We start from the raw sequence: 17,442 nt of genomic DNA, 5'->3' as shown, positions 1-17,442 counted from the left end.
AAAGTCAGGGATACTCCATTAGAAAATGTAAGCTGGACAGCATCCTGCTTGGAAGATGTTGTTTTTGGTAGTTAGGCCAAGGCAAGTGACCAATAAACTCCCTTAAAGAATGCTGATGAAGCTTGAGACATTTAACTGGATGGTGAGTGCATGTGAACCTTCTCACTTTGGGGTCCTTAACCATGTAAATCCCCACAGGCGAAATACTGTGTTCTGCTACCTTGAGTACCTCAGATCAATGACCCATGACCTTTCTAAATGAACTCTGCCCTATGACCTGACCTTTTTGTTGTTGTCTGCCTCCAGCTTGTCGATGTCCTGTTGCAGCTGCTGTGCCTTCTGGTGCAGCTCCCTGTTGCGCACAACCTCCTTCTGGGACAGGGTCAGGATGTCTGCTGCTGACTTAATGCCCAACTGATGGAGAGAACACGTAAAAAGTCACAAATGTGCTCGTAGACATCCAGGTAAACAATATTAAAGACGATTCAATCTCTACAACTGGATAAATATTGAGGATCACTTCCCGACGTCTCGAGTTGTATCCATTACTTGTCTTGAGCCTCACTCTAGAAGCTGAAAAGTTTTAGTGACGCTGAAGAAGAGTTCCAGAAATGTTGAAAAAGAGTTCTTGTAATGCTGAGGAAAAGTGATGGATGTCACTTGAAATTGAAATGTAAGCAATCTGTAATCAGTTGTAGAGACTGAATTGTCTCAAAATGCTTGTAGATGTGTTGAGTAAGAAGTATAATTTACCATGATTCAGTGAAAAACGAAATTAGGGCAAGTTTCAGAGTTGTCATAGCAGACTTGAGGTATTGAAATATTTCACTGCCCTTAGACCCACATTCACTGAACCATGATACTTTGATTCTAAAATCAGCTACCCTTGTTCATAATTATCTAAACCTGAACATATCAACAGATAGACTTCATTGTCTTGTCTTTTATTGTGTTCCTATATTGCCATCATTATCATTCACTTTCTTGTTCAGAATCTACATTGAAATTTCTTCAGACTTCACAAAGATGAGACAGCTCACCTCCTGTAGTCTGGTGGACAGCAGCTTCTTGCCTTCCCCCAGCAGCTGTTCTATCTGCTGACTCAGCTGACTGGCCTTGGTGGTCAGCTGCTCCTGTCGGGCCTAAGGGGCAAAAAGTAGAGTCTTTAACCTTCTCCCTGCTGCCAAACTCTGTGATTAATAAGAAATTGAGTGCCAAGCTGCTAATACAGAGAGCTAAAGGTTAATACAAATTTCTGAAATCTTTGGTTTGAAAGTATGACAAGGTAAAAGCACCTGTTTTACCATCCATGTACTCTATACAAAAAATCTGTAAACACAGTAAACCAAAATTGCATTTTTCTCCTACCTTTTCCTGCTGTATTTCCTGCTGTAGATGCTGCTTGTAGTCAGGCGTCCGCATGTAGGCAAGGAACTGCAGGTACTGCATCTTGAAGGATTCTGTGTGAAACAGAATTACATGTTCTCAAATGTTTCTTTTTCAACAGAGAGAAAGATATTGATTGAATAACCGTGCTATCTTGGCTGAAAATGATCAACCTGTTGCTCAAAATGATACTTTTGGAAACTGTAAAACTTTCGCAGGAGAAATGTGTAACTTGTAAAAGATAACGAACTTTAAATCTCTGTTTCTACTCACCCAGCAAGCGTTGCAGTGCAGGGAAAGCCTGCTCCACCATTGGCTGCTGCTGGACGCGATATGGGTGCGGCGGAAGCGTGAAGGGAACTGTGCGGTCGTACGGGCTTGTCGGCCCACGGTCGTGCTGACCACCCTGCGGAGATGTGCTGTTTGACACAGTCTGAGCGTGCAGCAGGTCCAGTGCAGCTGTTTTGCATTTGGCAATCTTCTGTCTCCGCCGCGACTTGTTGGAAGGTTCGGCTGATTCGTCGGCTTCGCCAGACTTCTTGGGACGCCCGGGCCCGCGCTTAGCGGCCTGTCGCTGCCTCTTCCTACTAGCCTTCTTACTGTCACCCTCGGCTTCAGGAGGTGAAGGTGGTCTCTGTAAAACAGGTTAAAGGTGAGAGGTTAAACACTTGACCTCATGGCTATTGTGATCATCCCTCTAACAAAACGTTAGTAATGTTCTAAGACAACATCCATTTTTCTGCATGCATCTGCAAAATAAATCACTTTAACGACGTTCAAAATTTCTGAAAATCTAGGTATAAACTGACTTTTTGATAGATATATATGCTCATTTTGGTTCAAAATTATACTTGGGCCTATTCTCTTATGATCTTAACCCCATATACGAGTACATGTAACTGCTAGTTCTATGATCCACTGCTGTGACGTCATGCCATGCTGTTAGATCTTTTAAATGATAATGTCAGAAACAGAGATACATGAGTGCAACTTGATTTTATGGCTGACATCAATTCGCAGGCCTCATGTACATTTTTGTCTATTGGTCAAATTTTCCTGTCTTTTACAATACTGTGCTAGTTTCACTGTACATGTAATTTCAAGAGATTCAGTGAGTTGGTTGTGTTAAACAAAACATTACCTTTGCAGTAGCCTGTTATTAGAGGTGGGAACATTCTCGGGTATTGCTGCCAATTTGTTTAGAGGAGCAAGATTTTTAACCTTCTCCCTGCTGCCAAACTCTGTAACCAATAGGGAATTGGGTGCCAAACGGCTACTTCAGAGTGCTAAAAAAGGTTAAATTAAGAAGAAAAACTGACGTTGTCCATAAAATCAAATTCATGAGCAGTAACTTCAGGGATCTCTGTTATGATGATGATGGTGTTGATGCAGCATAAGCGGGGTGGTTAGGGGTCCCGAGGGGTTCTGCGAAGGCATGACAACTTATTCTGACACATACCCGTTCAGCTGGCATGCCCACTGACCCCCACATAGCCGGTCCCATCTGAGGAAGAACACATCTCAAGTCATGTACTACTACACCCCTGGATGCACAATGGTACGTGCCCAAATCACAGTCAGGTTTGTCTGATTCTAGACTGTTCCATAGAGGTGTGGGGGAGTCATGCCCAGTATGACTGAATTAGTCACATAAAACTTTAAGGGATGTCATCCAATTTCTAGGGTCAATTTTTCCACATTTTGTGCAAAATTGACAAATCTTTGTCATCATCAGTCCAGCACAGACATTCTTATGGTTCATTTTTTGCAAAGGAACATAAATTGTGACAACATCACAAAATGTTAAATAATATGTAATGATAATGATATACCACAAGCGCCAAATGGAAACAAAATGGTACAATTAAAGGATACAAAATAGATTCAATAATTCATAATTTATACAGTGGTATGTATACACACACCAAACAGACATGTATACAATTATAGAAACGAGAAAATACAAGCCTTAGAAATTAAGATCTTCCATTAAAACAAGGATATTGCTGAGCCTCCCTCCATACTTACCACAGCTCTGGTGTAGTTGTGAAAACCCCATGTTGGTACCTCCATCTGAAAAACACGTGGAACATGTTACTTAGAAACTATGTCCGAAATATAACTTATACTTATAGTATACAGCAATTCCTTTGGCTTTGTATGGTTAGTATGCCAATTTCTTAACCTTTTCCCTATTGCCATAACCAATACAAATTTGGTGTCAAATGGTCATCTAAGTAGGCTGAAGGTTTTAAAAAATCGGACGATCAACTGACTTATTGGACCTAGCCTGATGGAAGCAATTTTTGTAACATTATCTACAGACATCCTTTAGTAAGTACAGCAAAAATGGCCAGACAATGATAAAAAATACAATTTTACCAAGCCATCCCCCAAAACTATTTGTTACCCCCGCCCAAAAATTGCAGTGAGAAGCAAAATCTGCTCCAATCCCACACCCTTCTATCAAAAGTTACAACATGACAGTTAGCTGTACCCTTTCATGAGGATTCTTGCCGATCGGCTCCGGTTTCTTCCCCGCTATCCACTCCTGCCACTGTCTACGCGTGGTGGCGCCGTAGATGTTCATATTCTCCTCGTTCTCCTTGTCGAAGCTGATGTTCTTGGCGGCGCGGAAATCGTTGCTGCGCGTCGGCGAGCTGCTACTGCTGCCGCTGCTATTGGAGCGCCCGTTCCCGTTTCGCCCTCGTTCGAGCTAGCACACAGGCAAGACACAGAAAACAGACAGGGTTAAGTTAAACAGAATTATCTCTCCATCTCCGTATTGACAGTTTTAGATGGATGTCAACTAGACACAAACAAAGAGAAACAAAGTGACAAAAAAAAACTAGTCACAGGAGATGAATATGCTGTGGAACTTGTCAGAGCAAATGACTTTGTTTTTAAACTAGATCATGAAATGTAAAAGCTACGGCATTGACATTCATAGGTTAAAGAGCAAGAGAAAGCAGGGAAAGGTACAACTGGTCAATAGATAATGGCCCTTATATAAGGAGAGAATGGTAAAGAAGGCAAGCAAACGTACAGAACACAAACTACTCTTAAATCCAATTTAAAACCTGTCGGATTTAACGGAACAGAACATCTTTCTTGTCAAGAACAGAAATTTGGTGAATGGTACCAGAAAACCAAAGAGCCAACAGGGGCTGTCTCAAAGGTTCACACAACTCCCTTAGACGAACTCACTTTTGTTTGACTTAAGTTCAAAGTTCAGAGGTCAACCTTAATGGTATCAGTGCAATCTTATTGGAAGATGGACATTCCTGGCAGGTCTTCAAACAAAAGTAAATTCTTAAAGAAAGATGTGCATACCTTTGAGATAGCCCCAGAGTTGTTGTTATTTTGTAAGGAATCTTAGCACGTTATACTCACCCCCTGAGAATTATTATGAATTTTACTACTGAAGTAGTCTTCCAACTGGAATAAAAACACAAAACACCAAATTACTGCAAACTCAAACAAACAGCCTTTTGTCTCCTGTAGTCTGGGCAAACTTGTCCCATCAACAGCGCCTCCTGCTGGAACTTGTCATCATTGCAGCAGCAGGTGTCAGTCTTCATCTTCAGGGTTGACTTCATGACATCATGGCATGGGTTTTACTGTAACCATTACTTTTTGGGACTCCATGGAAATAGGCTTGGGGTGTCAAGTTTTCAAAGTTCTTCTTAGATTAGTCAAAACAAGGCTTGAAACAAAACTACAAAATCAAATTGGTCAAATGAAACATTCTTTTGTCAAATCTTCCTGTCCGTTCTACCAATTTAGCATGAGACCAATTTTTCTTGGTAATGCAATCTGATGAGTCAAAGTAATGAACATATTTTTTTTGTATGGCTTGTAGGAGCAGTACATAAGATTTTTCTTCTTCTTTCTTTAGGAATAGGAGTTTTCATATCAAAAGGAAAATCACTCAGTGTGGGCGTTCCAAGCTCCGGAACTTAAGATGACACAAAACACCCAAGGAGACAGAAGGCTTGACGAGGAGCATAAAAAAATCAGGAAATTTGACAAGATTTTGTACGCTTGATTTGGTTGAATTTGTCACGAATTGCTCCCCCCACCCCACAGCATGAGCTGCTAAAGTCTTTCATATATGTATGGCACAGAGACAAGCAATGAAGAAAACAAAGTCTGAACACCATCTTCCCAACATGGTACATGGAATATCAAAACAGGACTGGTGATTTTCTTGTAGCCTGTTGGCCTTTCTTAAACCTTGGTTACAATCAGCTCTTAATAGAATGTAAATTTTGGTGTTTTGGTCTACTCTTTAGCATTATTTTTTAACACAAACACAAGATAGTGTAGCATATACAGATAAAATATAATGGCATTTCAAACATTTCTTTTCTTATTTTGATGTCTGTTTATCCATAAAGTACAGCAAGATTGAAAGAAGCATGTAACATATTGGGATGGTGGTGTACACTGTCAATGGTATAGAGCAGCATATTGCAAAATTGACTGCAACTAGAAACGTACAAAGTGATGAATCAAAAATACGTTTCTTAGTTTTTTTGTAGGGATTCAGACTGTCATGTAAAGATTATCATCTTAAGTAACTGAAACTGAAGAAAACAGTGTTAACATTATAAAATGTTACAATTCAGGTCAAGACAAACTTTTTTGCTGCTTGACACATTTGTAGACATTTTTGACCCCCACAGTCTTGCTATATGTGCCACAGATAATCAGGCCTATTGTCTGAAGAAGGCCATGGGTATATGGCGAATATTTGGTTTATTGCAAGTATAAACTCTGATCATATTGTCCATTACTTCCGATATTTCCATTTGCAGTCAACCACTTTCAGCAAAGCAAAAATGAGGGATGGGAGAGGACAAAGGTCATACCTATATCCCACAATGCATCATATAAAAAGAGTCCTACAGTGCATCACATCATGCCTATCATGATGAACCATGGGACCTTCCCATGATACACTCTAGAACTACCGCTAATTCAACATGTCAAATATGCAAAAACAATTTTACAAATCATTGATGCTTTTCCTGTCATAAAAACTAGTGATTTTTTTGTCATAAAAAGTATTGATGGTTTCCCTGTCATAAATTGACGACAGGAAAGAATAACCAAAAAGTTCACAGCAGAAACTGAGGCTCTGCCCTCCTCCATTATAAATCGATCCAAAGATAGATTTTCGCAAATTTATCGCTCTTCCCAAATTTCTCAGCAGTTTGATAACTTTGGTGGAAACAAAAGTCATTCATCATTGTGACATGTGGTTCTTAAGATTACATTATCAATCAAGTAAAAAAAAAGTTAGCTTTTTAACTTTTAACTTAGCCTTTTATATTTCCATAGGAAGTATAGGAGGAGGTAGAAATTTGTGGACGTATAAATTTTGCCACAGCCATAAATTAATTTTGCCACAGCCATAAATTCATAGCAGTTTGATTGTCTTGTTGCTTTGATTTACATGTAAGAATCACAGACCATTTTAAGTCTTCTAAAACAGAAAAAGTAAATTTAACAGCTTTCACATGTTTTTGCATGAAGACCGGATTTTTGCCAACAAGGAGATGTTTTTCTCCATGGAAAAAAAAAGTCATTCAAATTTGAAAAGACACTGGGGATCTTGAAAACAAAAATAGATCTTAAGCCAAGAATGTTTTTCAGTGTGATATTACCAGCCAACCAATATGATACCTGCAAAGCTGGTGTGTTACGCAGATGGGCAGTTATTCTAGCTGACTGCATCAAATTCAGAAATTGTAAAAATCCCAAGTGTCTTTACAAATTCAAAGTAACTGATGCTACAAGTCCATCCTTCACACTGTATGTTCAGGGGTGGAGATGGAGCAGATACTCACGATCGTTCTATCGATCACGTGCAGGTAGTAAGACACGGGCTTGCCCGTCCACGAAACAGACCCGCGTAGCGGAGACAACTCCGACACCCGCATGATCGTACCTATATCTGTAACATAACCGACAACAATGACTGATTGAGAATACATTCGTACCTGTTGAATACATAAAACACCCTTCAGATTAATTTTGGACTAAATATTGCACAACTGCGTGTAGCCCTTCACAGCTTATACTTCCAAAGTTGATATTTTGTGAACAACTTCCATGCCTCTTAACTGATCATAACGACCCCCAGCAGGAGTCATCACACATTGCTGAAAATCGAATCAGATTTTTCCAGAAAATCTTAAGATTGTTACAAAGAGCCTGAAGACTGTTTCGAAGAATCTGAAGACTGTTTCAAAGAATCTGAAGATTGTTTCAATGCGACTTACCGTTGAGGTTTCTGTCTGTGATACGAAAGTTGAGCGGACAGAAAGCTTTGGAAGAGACGACTTTAGCACCTGCAAGAAACAACATCACCTTTAAGTACATGTCACAATTCCTGCAATACCAAAACAAGAAATACCAGGCTTTATCTTAATATGAACTTATTTCATTACCTCCACAAGGCAACTATGCAAACAGAGTTTGCTAGTTGTCTGGCAATTAAGTACTTTTAGAGAAAGAAAAAGGATTTTGCTTGATTTCCCTGTGAATCTGGCTAGTTCTGTTAAGAAGTAAAAAAGTTTTCAGGCCATCCCATTAACTTCATTGTAAACTTTACATTATGTCCCATCGAGAACACAGATGTGCATCCGATGAGAGGAGAATATTTCAGAGCATTTCTGTAAGTTCTTAAAACTTTGAAAACATCTCACCTTCTTTCATGTTTGCGAATCTTTCCTTGAGTTGGTGGTCCACGGAGGGGCCAAAGGCAAAGTTGTTCACAAACACAATACTGGAACGACAAGGGGCATTGTACATAAGATACTTATCATAAATCGTATAGAGAAAGGAAACCTCACATCACAAACATATTTTCTGCTCTATAGTGTCTTAAATTGGCTTGTAGAAATGGATTTTCCAAAAAGTCTCAACCAAACTTTTGTCTCATGACCCACACATGCTTTGAACTAGTGTAGCCCCAAACCCCACCCACACATAGAATCTGTTTAGAACAAGCTGGAAGGCAACAAAGTTGCAAGACCCTGGCTGCCATAAAGTCTTCCTACCCTCTTCCCACACCCACCCACATACACTTTCATGAAACTGGATTTGGATGGAAAAAAGCCACACCTCCAGAGGCTCCTCATCTCACAAACGCATCTTGGAAAGATCTTTTATGCTTTCTTTCCGTTCACCTGTGGCCCAGGTGAATTTCCAAGAACTAGCCTTTTAGTATGAGCTTAGGATGGAACCTCTGACAATAACAAGAACCCACAGAGGGATCTTTGGAACAGCTACATGTAGTTCAAAACCTAACTGCCTGAAAAGCCCTAGCTAGTTCACAGCCTATCAGTATCAGTGCATCCAAGACTAGGCTACAGACATATGATCATAACTTAAAGTAAAGCCCCTACCAAAACAGGCTATGAATGTGACAGCAGTTAGCCCTATTGTACGAGATATAAGCTCTTTTCTTACCTAGTATTGGCAATTTTATCTTTGAACGTTGGAGTCAGGAAATCCCCCTTCTCCAACTGTGTAGTAAAAAGAGAGTAGTTAAGTGAGACGAACATGCTAATGAATAACAACTTACAAAAAAGGTATTTGGTAGGTCTAACAATGCTTAGAGGTTATATTAAATATCATGACATGAAATGGAAGTAAGTTCTTTTAAATAATCTGTAAACATTCTCTGTATATTGTATTTAACACGATAATAATGATGAAACAAAACCCAAAGACCTTTCTCTCTTGGTGCTTTCAAACTTCTCTTTAGCTATAGGTTACATCAGCGCAAAGACTGGCTTAAAGCATTTTAAAGTTTAGGGCAAAAGAAATCAGTCAACGACACAAAATACCACAAAAAGCAGCAAACTCACCTTGTATTCCCCGTAGGTCTTCCCATACCACTTCATCCACTTCTTGAAGTTCACATCCATTCTCTACACGTCCAGAACAAAATGAGAAATTAAACAAAATTGAAGATAATTTCAAACATTTTGACAAAATGCAGTACAAAAGAGAAATGCTAGGTGGTGTCTAAATCACAGCCAATCTGACAGTTCCAAGAACATAAGAAGCACAGACATAAGAGGAGCTGTTTACCTCACAGTATAAGGCAGGGACTTCCGACTTCTCCACACCGTAACAGAACCGACATGGCGTGGACGCTGCCACCTGCAGAACCACCTGTCCAACACCTAAAACAACCATGGAATAGAAATTCAGTAATTCTTACTGGTTGTGTGCTTGCAAAAATGGAATATAGATTATGACTTTAAGTCTGTCAAGGTATGTGTAATATGTAGTTGTGTATATAATTTGTTTCATGTCATATATGTATTTATGTTATATGTTGTGACTGTTTTCCAGGACACCACTGAAAAGCAGGGGTCACAAGTGTATCTAAAACAATCGCTCTGGAATTGAATTTGAGTAATTTTGATTGATTGTGTACTTGCTTTTGTGGAAAGGCCTCACTTACAAAGATTGACACAATTTTCTAGCAGCAATGCAGCAAAATGTGACATTGAACAACTAACACATCAAAGCTCCATTCCTGTCCCTGGTGCTGAATAGCTACCACACTGAATGTTTTCTCCTTACCACTGCCCAGGTCCATGAAGGTGTCGTCCTCTGTGATGGTGATCTCGTCCGTCATCTGTGCTATCAGGTCAAACGAAGTCTCTCCATACACCTGGGGGCAAAGGTCAAAAGGTGTTGCTATTTCCAAATAATGGTGAATACCTTGTTTTCACATCTATTTACCTGACATTTACCGGCGTACATTATATAACAGGGTGCAAAATTTATTTTTGTGAATAGGTTAACTGGTTCCTGTATGCAAGTAACCTACACAAATATTTAGGTGCACCCAGTCAAACATTAGGTGCACAGCTCCAATTTTGGGTGCACATGCACCCAGTATTTCTAGCCCTGCATAAGTATAATTGCTTATCAAGGAGTTCTGTACCTCTGGAGAGAAAGACTCGTAGTTGTTAAGTCTGTCGGGGTTCTCAATGTGCATTTATTTTCGTAATATGAAGAGTACAGTTGAAATAGGACAGTTGTTTTAACTTAATGAAAGCTACCGTACCTCGGGGGAGAAAGGCTCGTAGTTGTTGAGCCTGTCGGGGTTGTCGATGGAGTGGTTGTAGACCTGGGTCAGGATGTGGCGGAGGAGGCCGCGAGACGGGCGCGTCTGCAGCTGTGCCGGCCGCGTGGTGCCGCGCACCTGGTTACCACGGAAACACTTGGCGTGAACAGTGACGAAACGAACGGGGATTAAAATAAATCAAAACAAAAACAACAAACAATCCAACCATTTTTTTTACATGCATTCAAATGAAGTTGTGATCCAACTTATGTATGTACTAAAATACATGACAATGTACTAAAAATGATATGGCAAGTTAAATCAACTCTCTTCTGTTGCTCCAATAATGAGGATTTTAAACATGCTTTGAAATCACCAATTGTTGTCAATACATGTTATTCTTGTTGGTATTAAAGTCAATGTGTTATAATCAAGACACTAAAGTAAAGACTGATATAAATCTTTTCAAAATGTACATTTGAACTGTCATAACACAGATGAATCTGATTATCATATCCCCCCATAAAACTATGCATACCAAGAAAAATATGTTCCCCTTAAACTCCTCTATGGTAAAACTCCTCCATGGTAATCTTTCAGTTTAGCATTATTTTTCTTTAAAAGTTTTATCTCAGAACCAAACGATACTACATAGGCATTAGACTCGCCCCTGAGGTGTCGCTTAGACTGTAGAGCAATGTTTCTGGAATAGTTTTCCTAACCAGCTGCAGTGTGGCGTCGATGGCACGGTTGTACTTGTCGCAGATGGTCCGCATGCTCTCGTAACTCTTGGTGTCGTAGTCCAGGAGGACGTTGTTCTCCATCGCGAGCTTCAGCTCGGGGAAGTCCTCGCAAACCCATCTAACATAGGGAGGAAGGAAATCATGAAGGAATGAATTTGCTACTTTACAGGGCTCAAAATTCACTTTTGGTATACAGAGAGAATTGTTGGTGCAGTACTGCACAGCGTAAACTAAACAATCAAAATATCTAGGTGTACTGGCCATGGTGCACCCACTGTCCAAAATTTGGTGCACAGCTCCAATTTTGGGTGCACAAAAGTGCACATGCACCCAGTATTTTGAGCTCTGCTTTATCTTTATTTGTTTATACCTTTAGATCTTCATGTTTGACAAACTATTTCTCTTCATGACCTGAGGATAGCATGATGGACACGGTGATACCCATTGTACAATGTTATGTAATGATGATGTGTCTATTGGACAAGTACCATAACTGACAATGACTATGTGGATGGGTCACAAGTCACTCAGTGAAACATGCAGAGTTTTCTTACCACTGTCAAACAGTTGATAGAAGGTTCTCCTACCACTGTACCAGTGAGGAAGTGACAGTATACTGCCCTGTGTTATAAAGAAAATCAGCCAAATAAACATGGTAGGGTTGTGTACCTAATACCTGTATAGTACCTGTACCTGTAAAATGTTCAGGTACAGGTAAAGTAATTTAGGTACATAGGTACAGTGGTACATAGGTACTGAGTACAGTACAGTATACCTTTACACAGCACTCTTTGACTGTAAACCCTTTTCCTTTTTTTGTACCATCCACAAAAGAAAATTGTTCAATCATTAATTCCATTCAACATCACTGTAACTATCAAATGCCAATTTCTTACACATTTTTCCTAGAAAACCCCTGCTTTATATATAGCTAACTAGCTGATCCAGGAAACCCCTGCAACTTCCCACACAGTCTGCAATACAGTTCCGAGAAACTGTCTACTGATGCACTTTCTCTACAACTACACGTAGACAGGTGGGCGGGCTTTCTTTGAAGGCTGAGTTGAAAGAGAAAAATCAAGTGCCAAATATGCCTAGCTGGCACAAGCTCTTGTGTGTGGGTGTTACTACTAGATGTGCATAAGGACTCATAATTGCCCGCCTACATTGTGCCAGCACGATGTACATGTAATAATGAGGTTATATAGAGGGAAACTTATAACAAAGACTTTTGAAAGACAGAGTCACCTTGTGAACTACTTGATCATGAGATATTCAAAGTTACTCAAAATTTTTGAATGAATTGAATAGAACCCCACACCCAAAAGGACCTCTAAATGCGTGTAATATCTAAATCACAACATTTGAGGCAGGTGCATTTTTGGTGGACAGACTAGCACCTGCATTTAAATCAAGCTGTTCTTCCAGTTCCAGTCCAGATAATGACACCCAATTAATGGTGGGTGGGCGTACAAAATGTACATGTATCAAACAAACACATAGGTTTCAACCGGATTATTCTACTATTCTGGATACAAATCAAAGTCTTTGTCTTTTTTCTACGAGAACAAAACATTTCCTTACCATTTCCCAGGGATAGTGAGTGAGTGAGTGTATCTAGGGCTCCAAATACCTAACTGCATTATACAATCTGCAGCCAAAGATATTCTAGATTGCAGTTAAAAAAATATTTCTAGAATTAGAAAACTTACAATTTTACAGGTTAAAAAAATCAGACTTGTTACCATGAACCACAATTCATCTATAGTACATGTAATAATTCACAACTTCAACGAAAGCTTGTGTGTTATAACAGGGCAGAAACAACCGCTTGCATATTTGCTAAAAGGTTTTCCAAAGTTTGCGATAAATATTCCTGACAAGTTGCAAATTATAACAGGAACCAAAAGACAAGTTTTTTTTATATAAGATTTGTTAACGATAACTTGATTTTAGCTACTTTAACAGACACTAGTGAACTGCTAAAATTTCATCACTGCAAATATTTGAGACAGTGATGATTGTTAAAATCAAATGCCAACAGTAATATCAAATGGATTTACAGTATTAGTTGGGACATGCATTAGTTCCGGAGAGAAAAGCCACGTGTAACACATACCACACCTTTACGTAAGGCCAATATGTCTCACTAATGACGCCAATCACACCCTTTTCACCTTTAAAAGAGCGCACGTTGCTGAGAGACACGTATATTTAATTTACGTCACACAACTCCTCGACCGTGTCTGTAGTGTAACACTTTTAAGTCTCGGCCTCACGTGGCCACTGAACCAAGCATCATAAAGGGAACCCCTTTCAAACGGCGCGCACGTCACCGGTACAAGTACGTCATGCGGGCGTGTGATGAGTTCAAAGGTCAGGGTGGGAAGGAAAGCCTGAGGTGTGTCATACAGGTGTACGTGCAGTGGTGGAACAATGGAATTCGTCTAAAACAAAACCTGACTTCTAGGGAATGATACAGGAGACTTCCTTGACAACGTAACGTTAACCGAGTAGACTGGTAAAATAAGCCAAGGCTAGAACCTTTCATTTGTTTACCAAACTACATTACAACCTAGCAGTTGAGTCAAGGTGTTTGAACAATGAATTCCGTCTGAAACCACGCCTGAGTTCTCTGAACACACACTTCCTGTCTATACATGTAGGTAATCTCCAAGCAGATCTATCGGTGGCAATGACAAGATCTGTATGGAAATTGACATACATGTACAGAACAGATCTGAGAGAGAGAGAATTACAATTACAACAGATGTTTTATAGTTTTTGCAATAACTACAATATCTGAAAATAGAGAAATATTGAAAGTCATGTTCAGAATGGTTTTCTGTTTTAAAATGACATTTTAAAATGACCTCAACTGTTAGTGTTACAGGACAAGAGAAAGAGGTCCACACAAACATGAAGTGACTTTTAAACAGAAATGTACATGTAGATCTTAGATTTTGTTTCCTGCATCTAAGAAACTGCAGAATATGATTGTCAGGAACAACCATTAAAGGACAACCTGAGAACCTTGGTCACAACGTCAACAGTTCAAAAGATGTGACATTTGAGCAAAGTACATGTAAGGTCAAACCTTACATAATATAATTGATCTCCCAGCAACTAGCTATGTTTAAATAGAATCTTGAAAGGAAAAATCTCAGCAATCCCTGACATTTCGAATTGGCATTACATAAACTTTCAATGTGATTATGTAAACTTTAAGTCAAACATTTGGCTGATATTTGAAGAACAATTTCTCTGTAGCAAAAGATGAGTAAAGATAAAGAACCCTTTATGCAACCCAACAGGACACTAGGCTAGATCGTCCGAAGCCAAACATCACAGTACATTTTCATTGAAATGAAAAGTTTAACTAAATGTATAACCTTTTAACTACCTTTCAACTACAAATTCTGAATCAACCTATAACATTTGGAAAGGTAACCTTCACAAAACAAGAGCGCAAAATTTATATCAGGGTGATATTTTACTGCAAATGTGAAACAACATGACTCACGATGGGAAAAAACACACAATTCTCCCAGCTTGTAGAAAGCATGCTCCTCACATTTATTCTACCAAAGGGCACTAGAGGTTGAATGTGTACGTGCGAACGTGACTCCCCACAATAAGGAAACAACCCCGAAGCACATCAGTGGGGCTTCAATGTCATTAACCATTCCTCCTCCAGACATCCGACCTTGAAGAAAGGGGGCGAGATGACTCAGGAGGATACAGGCAGTTGTAAATGTGAATGAAGAAGTAGACTGCATATTGGTTATTAGGCAGTAATAACGCGGAGACATGCAGACATGTACGTATTAACTAACTGGACTGAGAAGATGGGCAGTCTTGTGTGGGTGGATGTGTCGAATGTGATTGGGAGGTACGTAGTGCAACAGATCATGAGATTAAGTCTGTGATACATCAAAAGATGTCTCCTACTGACTATCCAAGCCAACAACCTCTTCTTCAAAGAAATATTGCTTGTTGAGGAGGTAGGAAGTAGAGAGTTCACAAAATGACATTACCAAAGTACAGGTACGTGAGTGCTGAAAATAAAATAACCGTCTTCTTGGATTTGGACACAATTTTTTTACAAACCATTCGATCACAGAATGGCAGAGGCACAAAGAAAACCCTGAACGTCAAAAAATGTTTGTGATGTTTCCTCCTTTACTCCCAAATTTGTAGTGTGAAACTAAAGCTCACAGGAATTCTCATGAAATAGAACATAACATACCCAGTATTCCTGAATGACTGGAATTCTCTATTACTGTGCTGGCACATATAACAACAGTCTCTACAATTGCAGACTTGTCATCAAGGGACACAAAACACTTGTACATTGGTATGTCCCCTACACCAGTTAGGAAATACCTTCCCCAAAGAAGGCATGCAAGTGTCAAGGATTGTTTTTTTCCCTTCCAGGCCATTCCGTACGTGAAAATCTGTCAAAAGACACAACACTGAGCTACAGTAGAGAACTCCCCGTGGAACAATGTCGTTTGTATTCCAAACTGGATCTACTAATGACCATCTTCCAGTGGCCCTGATGTCACTGTCAAGTCTAAAACCATCCCAAGGCGTGGGATCGATCATGCAACCAAGGACAAAAAAAGACTCTCTTGTCCAACCTAAATAAACTACTACAAGATGTGTTTATATTATGTACGGGCATAGTTCATAAGATTATGTATATACTGTGGATATGGATATTTCTTGTTGCTTTTGTCAAAGATTCAGCTCGAGTTGTGACATAGTTCACAAAAAACAGGCAGATAATGATCATATATCCACACATGACTTCAAACAACTGTACAACCCACTTAAATCAATAACAAATTCATGTCCGTATTAAAATCAATGATGTTGTCTCACCATTGATGGCACTATCTGAGTCTTTTCCCTCCAATGGCTTCTCAGCCAACAAGTTCTCTTTCAATCTCACAGTTTCAGTTTCACAAGAAATTAAACAAAATCCTGAAATAGGTTTTTACATCAACAGAGTAAGATATTCTGAGCCATGAGGTCATATTTTGCAGACAGGTCAACATCAACTAAAAATGGGTCTGGACTTCAACACCAAGTCAGTTTGGGAAATGTGCCATGGAAAATAACATATGGCAAAAAACAAGAGTAACTGTCATTGGATGATTGATTGTCAATGACTGATTGATTGATTTCTCTGAACACAATGTGTGCCGAAAACGAGTGTGTCATATGAATGACCAATGATAACAAAGACACAGGTGGTTACTTGGAAATACCATTCTTGAACTAGCGTGGTAGAATAATTTCCGTTGAAGATTTAAAAATTTCATTTGTATCTTTTTTTTATGTAACATGCTGTTATCTTCTAGAATGACTTTATTGTCAATGTAAATATACAGGGTTTTATAATTCATGATATGTTGCATTTTTCATTTCGAACCAAATGAATACCGCAAAAATAGTTGGGTTTATTAAATGATTGTATGTAGCTATGGCATCCCAAGAATTCCTGAGGTCAAAATAGAAAATATGGATATATTTTCCGAACCAGATTCCTAAAATTGTCTAATGAGTGATAAAATGTGAATGGGCGTACATAACATTTCCTAGTGTAAATATGGGGAATCTGTACATGTGTAAATTATGCCTCTTAATAATTTACAACAAGCATCCAATACAGTAACATGGGAAGGATAAGTAGCACACCATAACAGGAAACCCTACAGTACCTACATGTAATTAGAAAATTTCATATGGACTTCACATAAAAATTCTAGACATGATTCTCGTGTGTAAATTCCCACAACATCTACGGTAATATACAAGGCCAGGTCTAGACTTGTCCCAATAACTAGGACGCCACACATCGGACCGTGCCAAAAATAAACCAAAACAAAACAAAATTTAAAACCCCTCGAAAAAAACGGACCACGCCGTACCGAGCCGGGACGTTTAACCGTCCCTACAACTGCTGATTTTTACCGTTTGAAATGACCGAGGTTGCCGTTAGTTTGAGGTAGCGGTACGGGGATCACGTAGACGTCGGTATGATAAGTGGAAATGTTTTATTACTCTCGGCACGAGGTGTCCACAGAAGTGGGTTCCCTTCCCAGAGCGAGACAAATGGCTGGTGGCTTGCACCGGGAATACATCAATCACCCTACCTGATCGTCTCGATGATTTCCAGCGCCTCGTCCCGGTTGTTGTCCTGGA

At 39.4% G+C, this 17,442-nt stretch overlaps 1 protein-coding gene across 8 annotated transcripts in view; it reads right to left on the bottom strand.

Moving 5' to 3' along the window:
- Positions 1–17,442, bottom strand: part of LOC136445144 (histone-lysine N-methyltransferase, H3 lysine-79 specific-like) — a 28,210-nt gene that overhangs the window by 10,392 nt on the left and 376 nt on the right. For 5 of the 8 annotated variants that reach the window (XM_066443004.1, XM_066443008.1, XM_066443005.1 and 2 more), the window contains exons 2-19: positions 17,394–17,437; positions 11,209–11,347; positions 10,487–10,642; positions 9,997–10,087; positions 9,496–9,590; positions 9,270–9,332; positions 8,869–8,924; positions 8,103–8,182; positions 7,677–7,745; positions 7,242–7,348; positions 4,780–4,824; positions 3,884–4,102; positions 3,415–3,459; positions 2,846–2,890; positions 1,660–2,020; positions 1,369–1,460; positions 1,041–1,142; positions 283–414 (exon numbers count right to left, since the gene is read on the bottom strand). In XM_066443004.1, coding sequence (XP_066299101.1) covers positions 283–414; positions 1,041–1,142; positions 1,369–1,460; positions 1,660–2,020; positions 2,846–2,890; positions 3,415–3,459; positions 3,884–4,102; positions 4,780–4,824; positions 7,242–7,348; positions 7,677–7,745; positions 8,103–8,182; positions 8,869–8,924; positions 9,270–9,332; positions 9,496–9,590; positions 9,997–10,087; positions 10,487–10,642; positions 11,209–11,347; positions 17,394–17,437 — 1,941 coding nt within the window. The remainder of the gene's footprint in view (positions 1–282; positions 415–1,040; positions 1,143–1,368; positions 1,461–1,659; positions 2,021–2,845; positions 2,891–3,414; positions 3,460–3,883; positions 4,103–4,779; positions 4,825–7,241; positions 7,349–7,676; positions 7,746–8,102; positions 8,183–8,868; positions 8,925–9,269; positions 9,333–9,495; positions 9,591–9,996; positions 10,088–10,486; positions 10,643–11,208; positions 11,348–17,393; positions 17,438–17,442) is intronic. The other 3 variants (XM_066443007.1, XM_066443010.1, XM_066443009.1) reach the window with 3 other exon arrangements.

The sequence above is a fragment of the Branchiostoma lanceolatum genome, chromosome 11 (assembly GCF_035083965.1).
Source record: "Branchiostoma lanceolatum isolate klBraLanc5 chromosome 11, klBraLanc5.hap2, whole genome shotgun sequence".
Taxonomy (NCBI): Eukaryota; Metazoa; Chordata; class Leptocardii; order Amphioxiformes; family Branchiostomatidae; genus Branchiostoma; species Branchiostoma lanceolatum.
The sequence above is the reverse complement of the archived record's forward strand: the minus strand, read 5'-3'. Positions and strand labels throughout refer to the sequence as shown.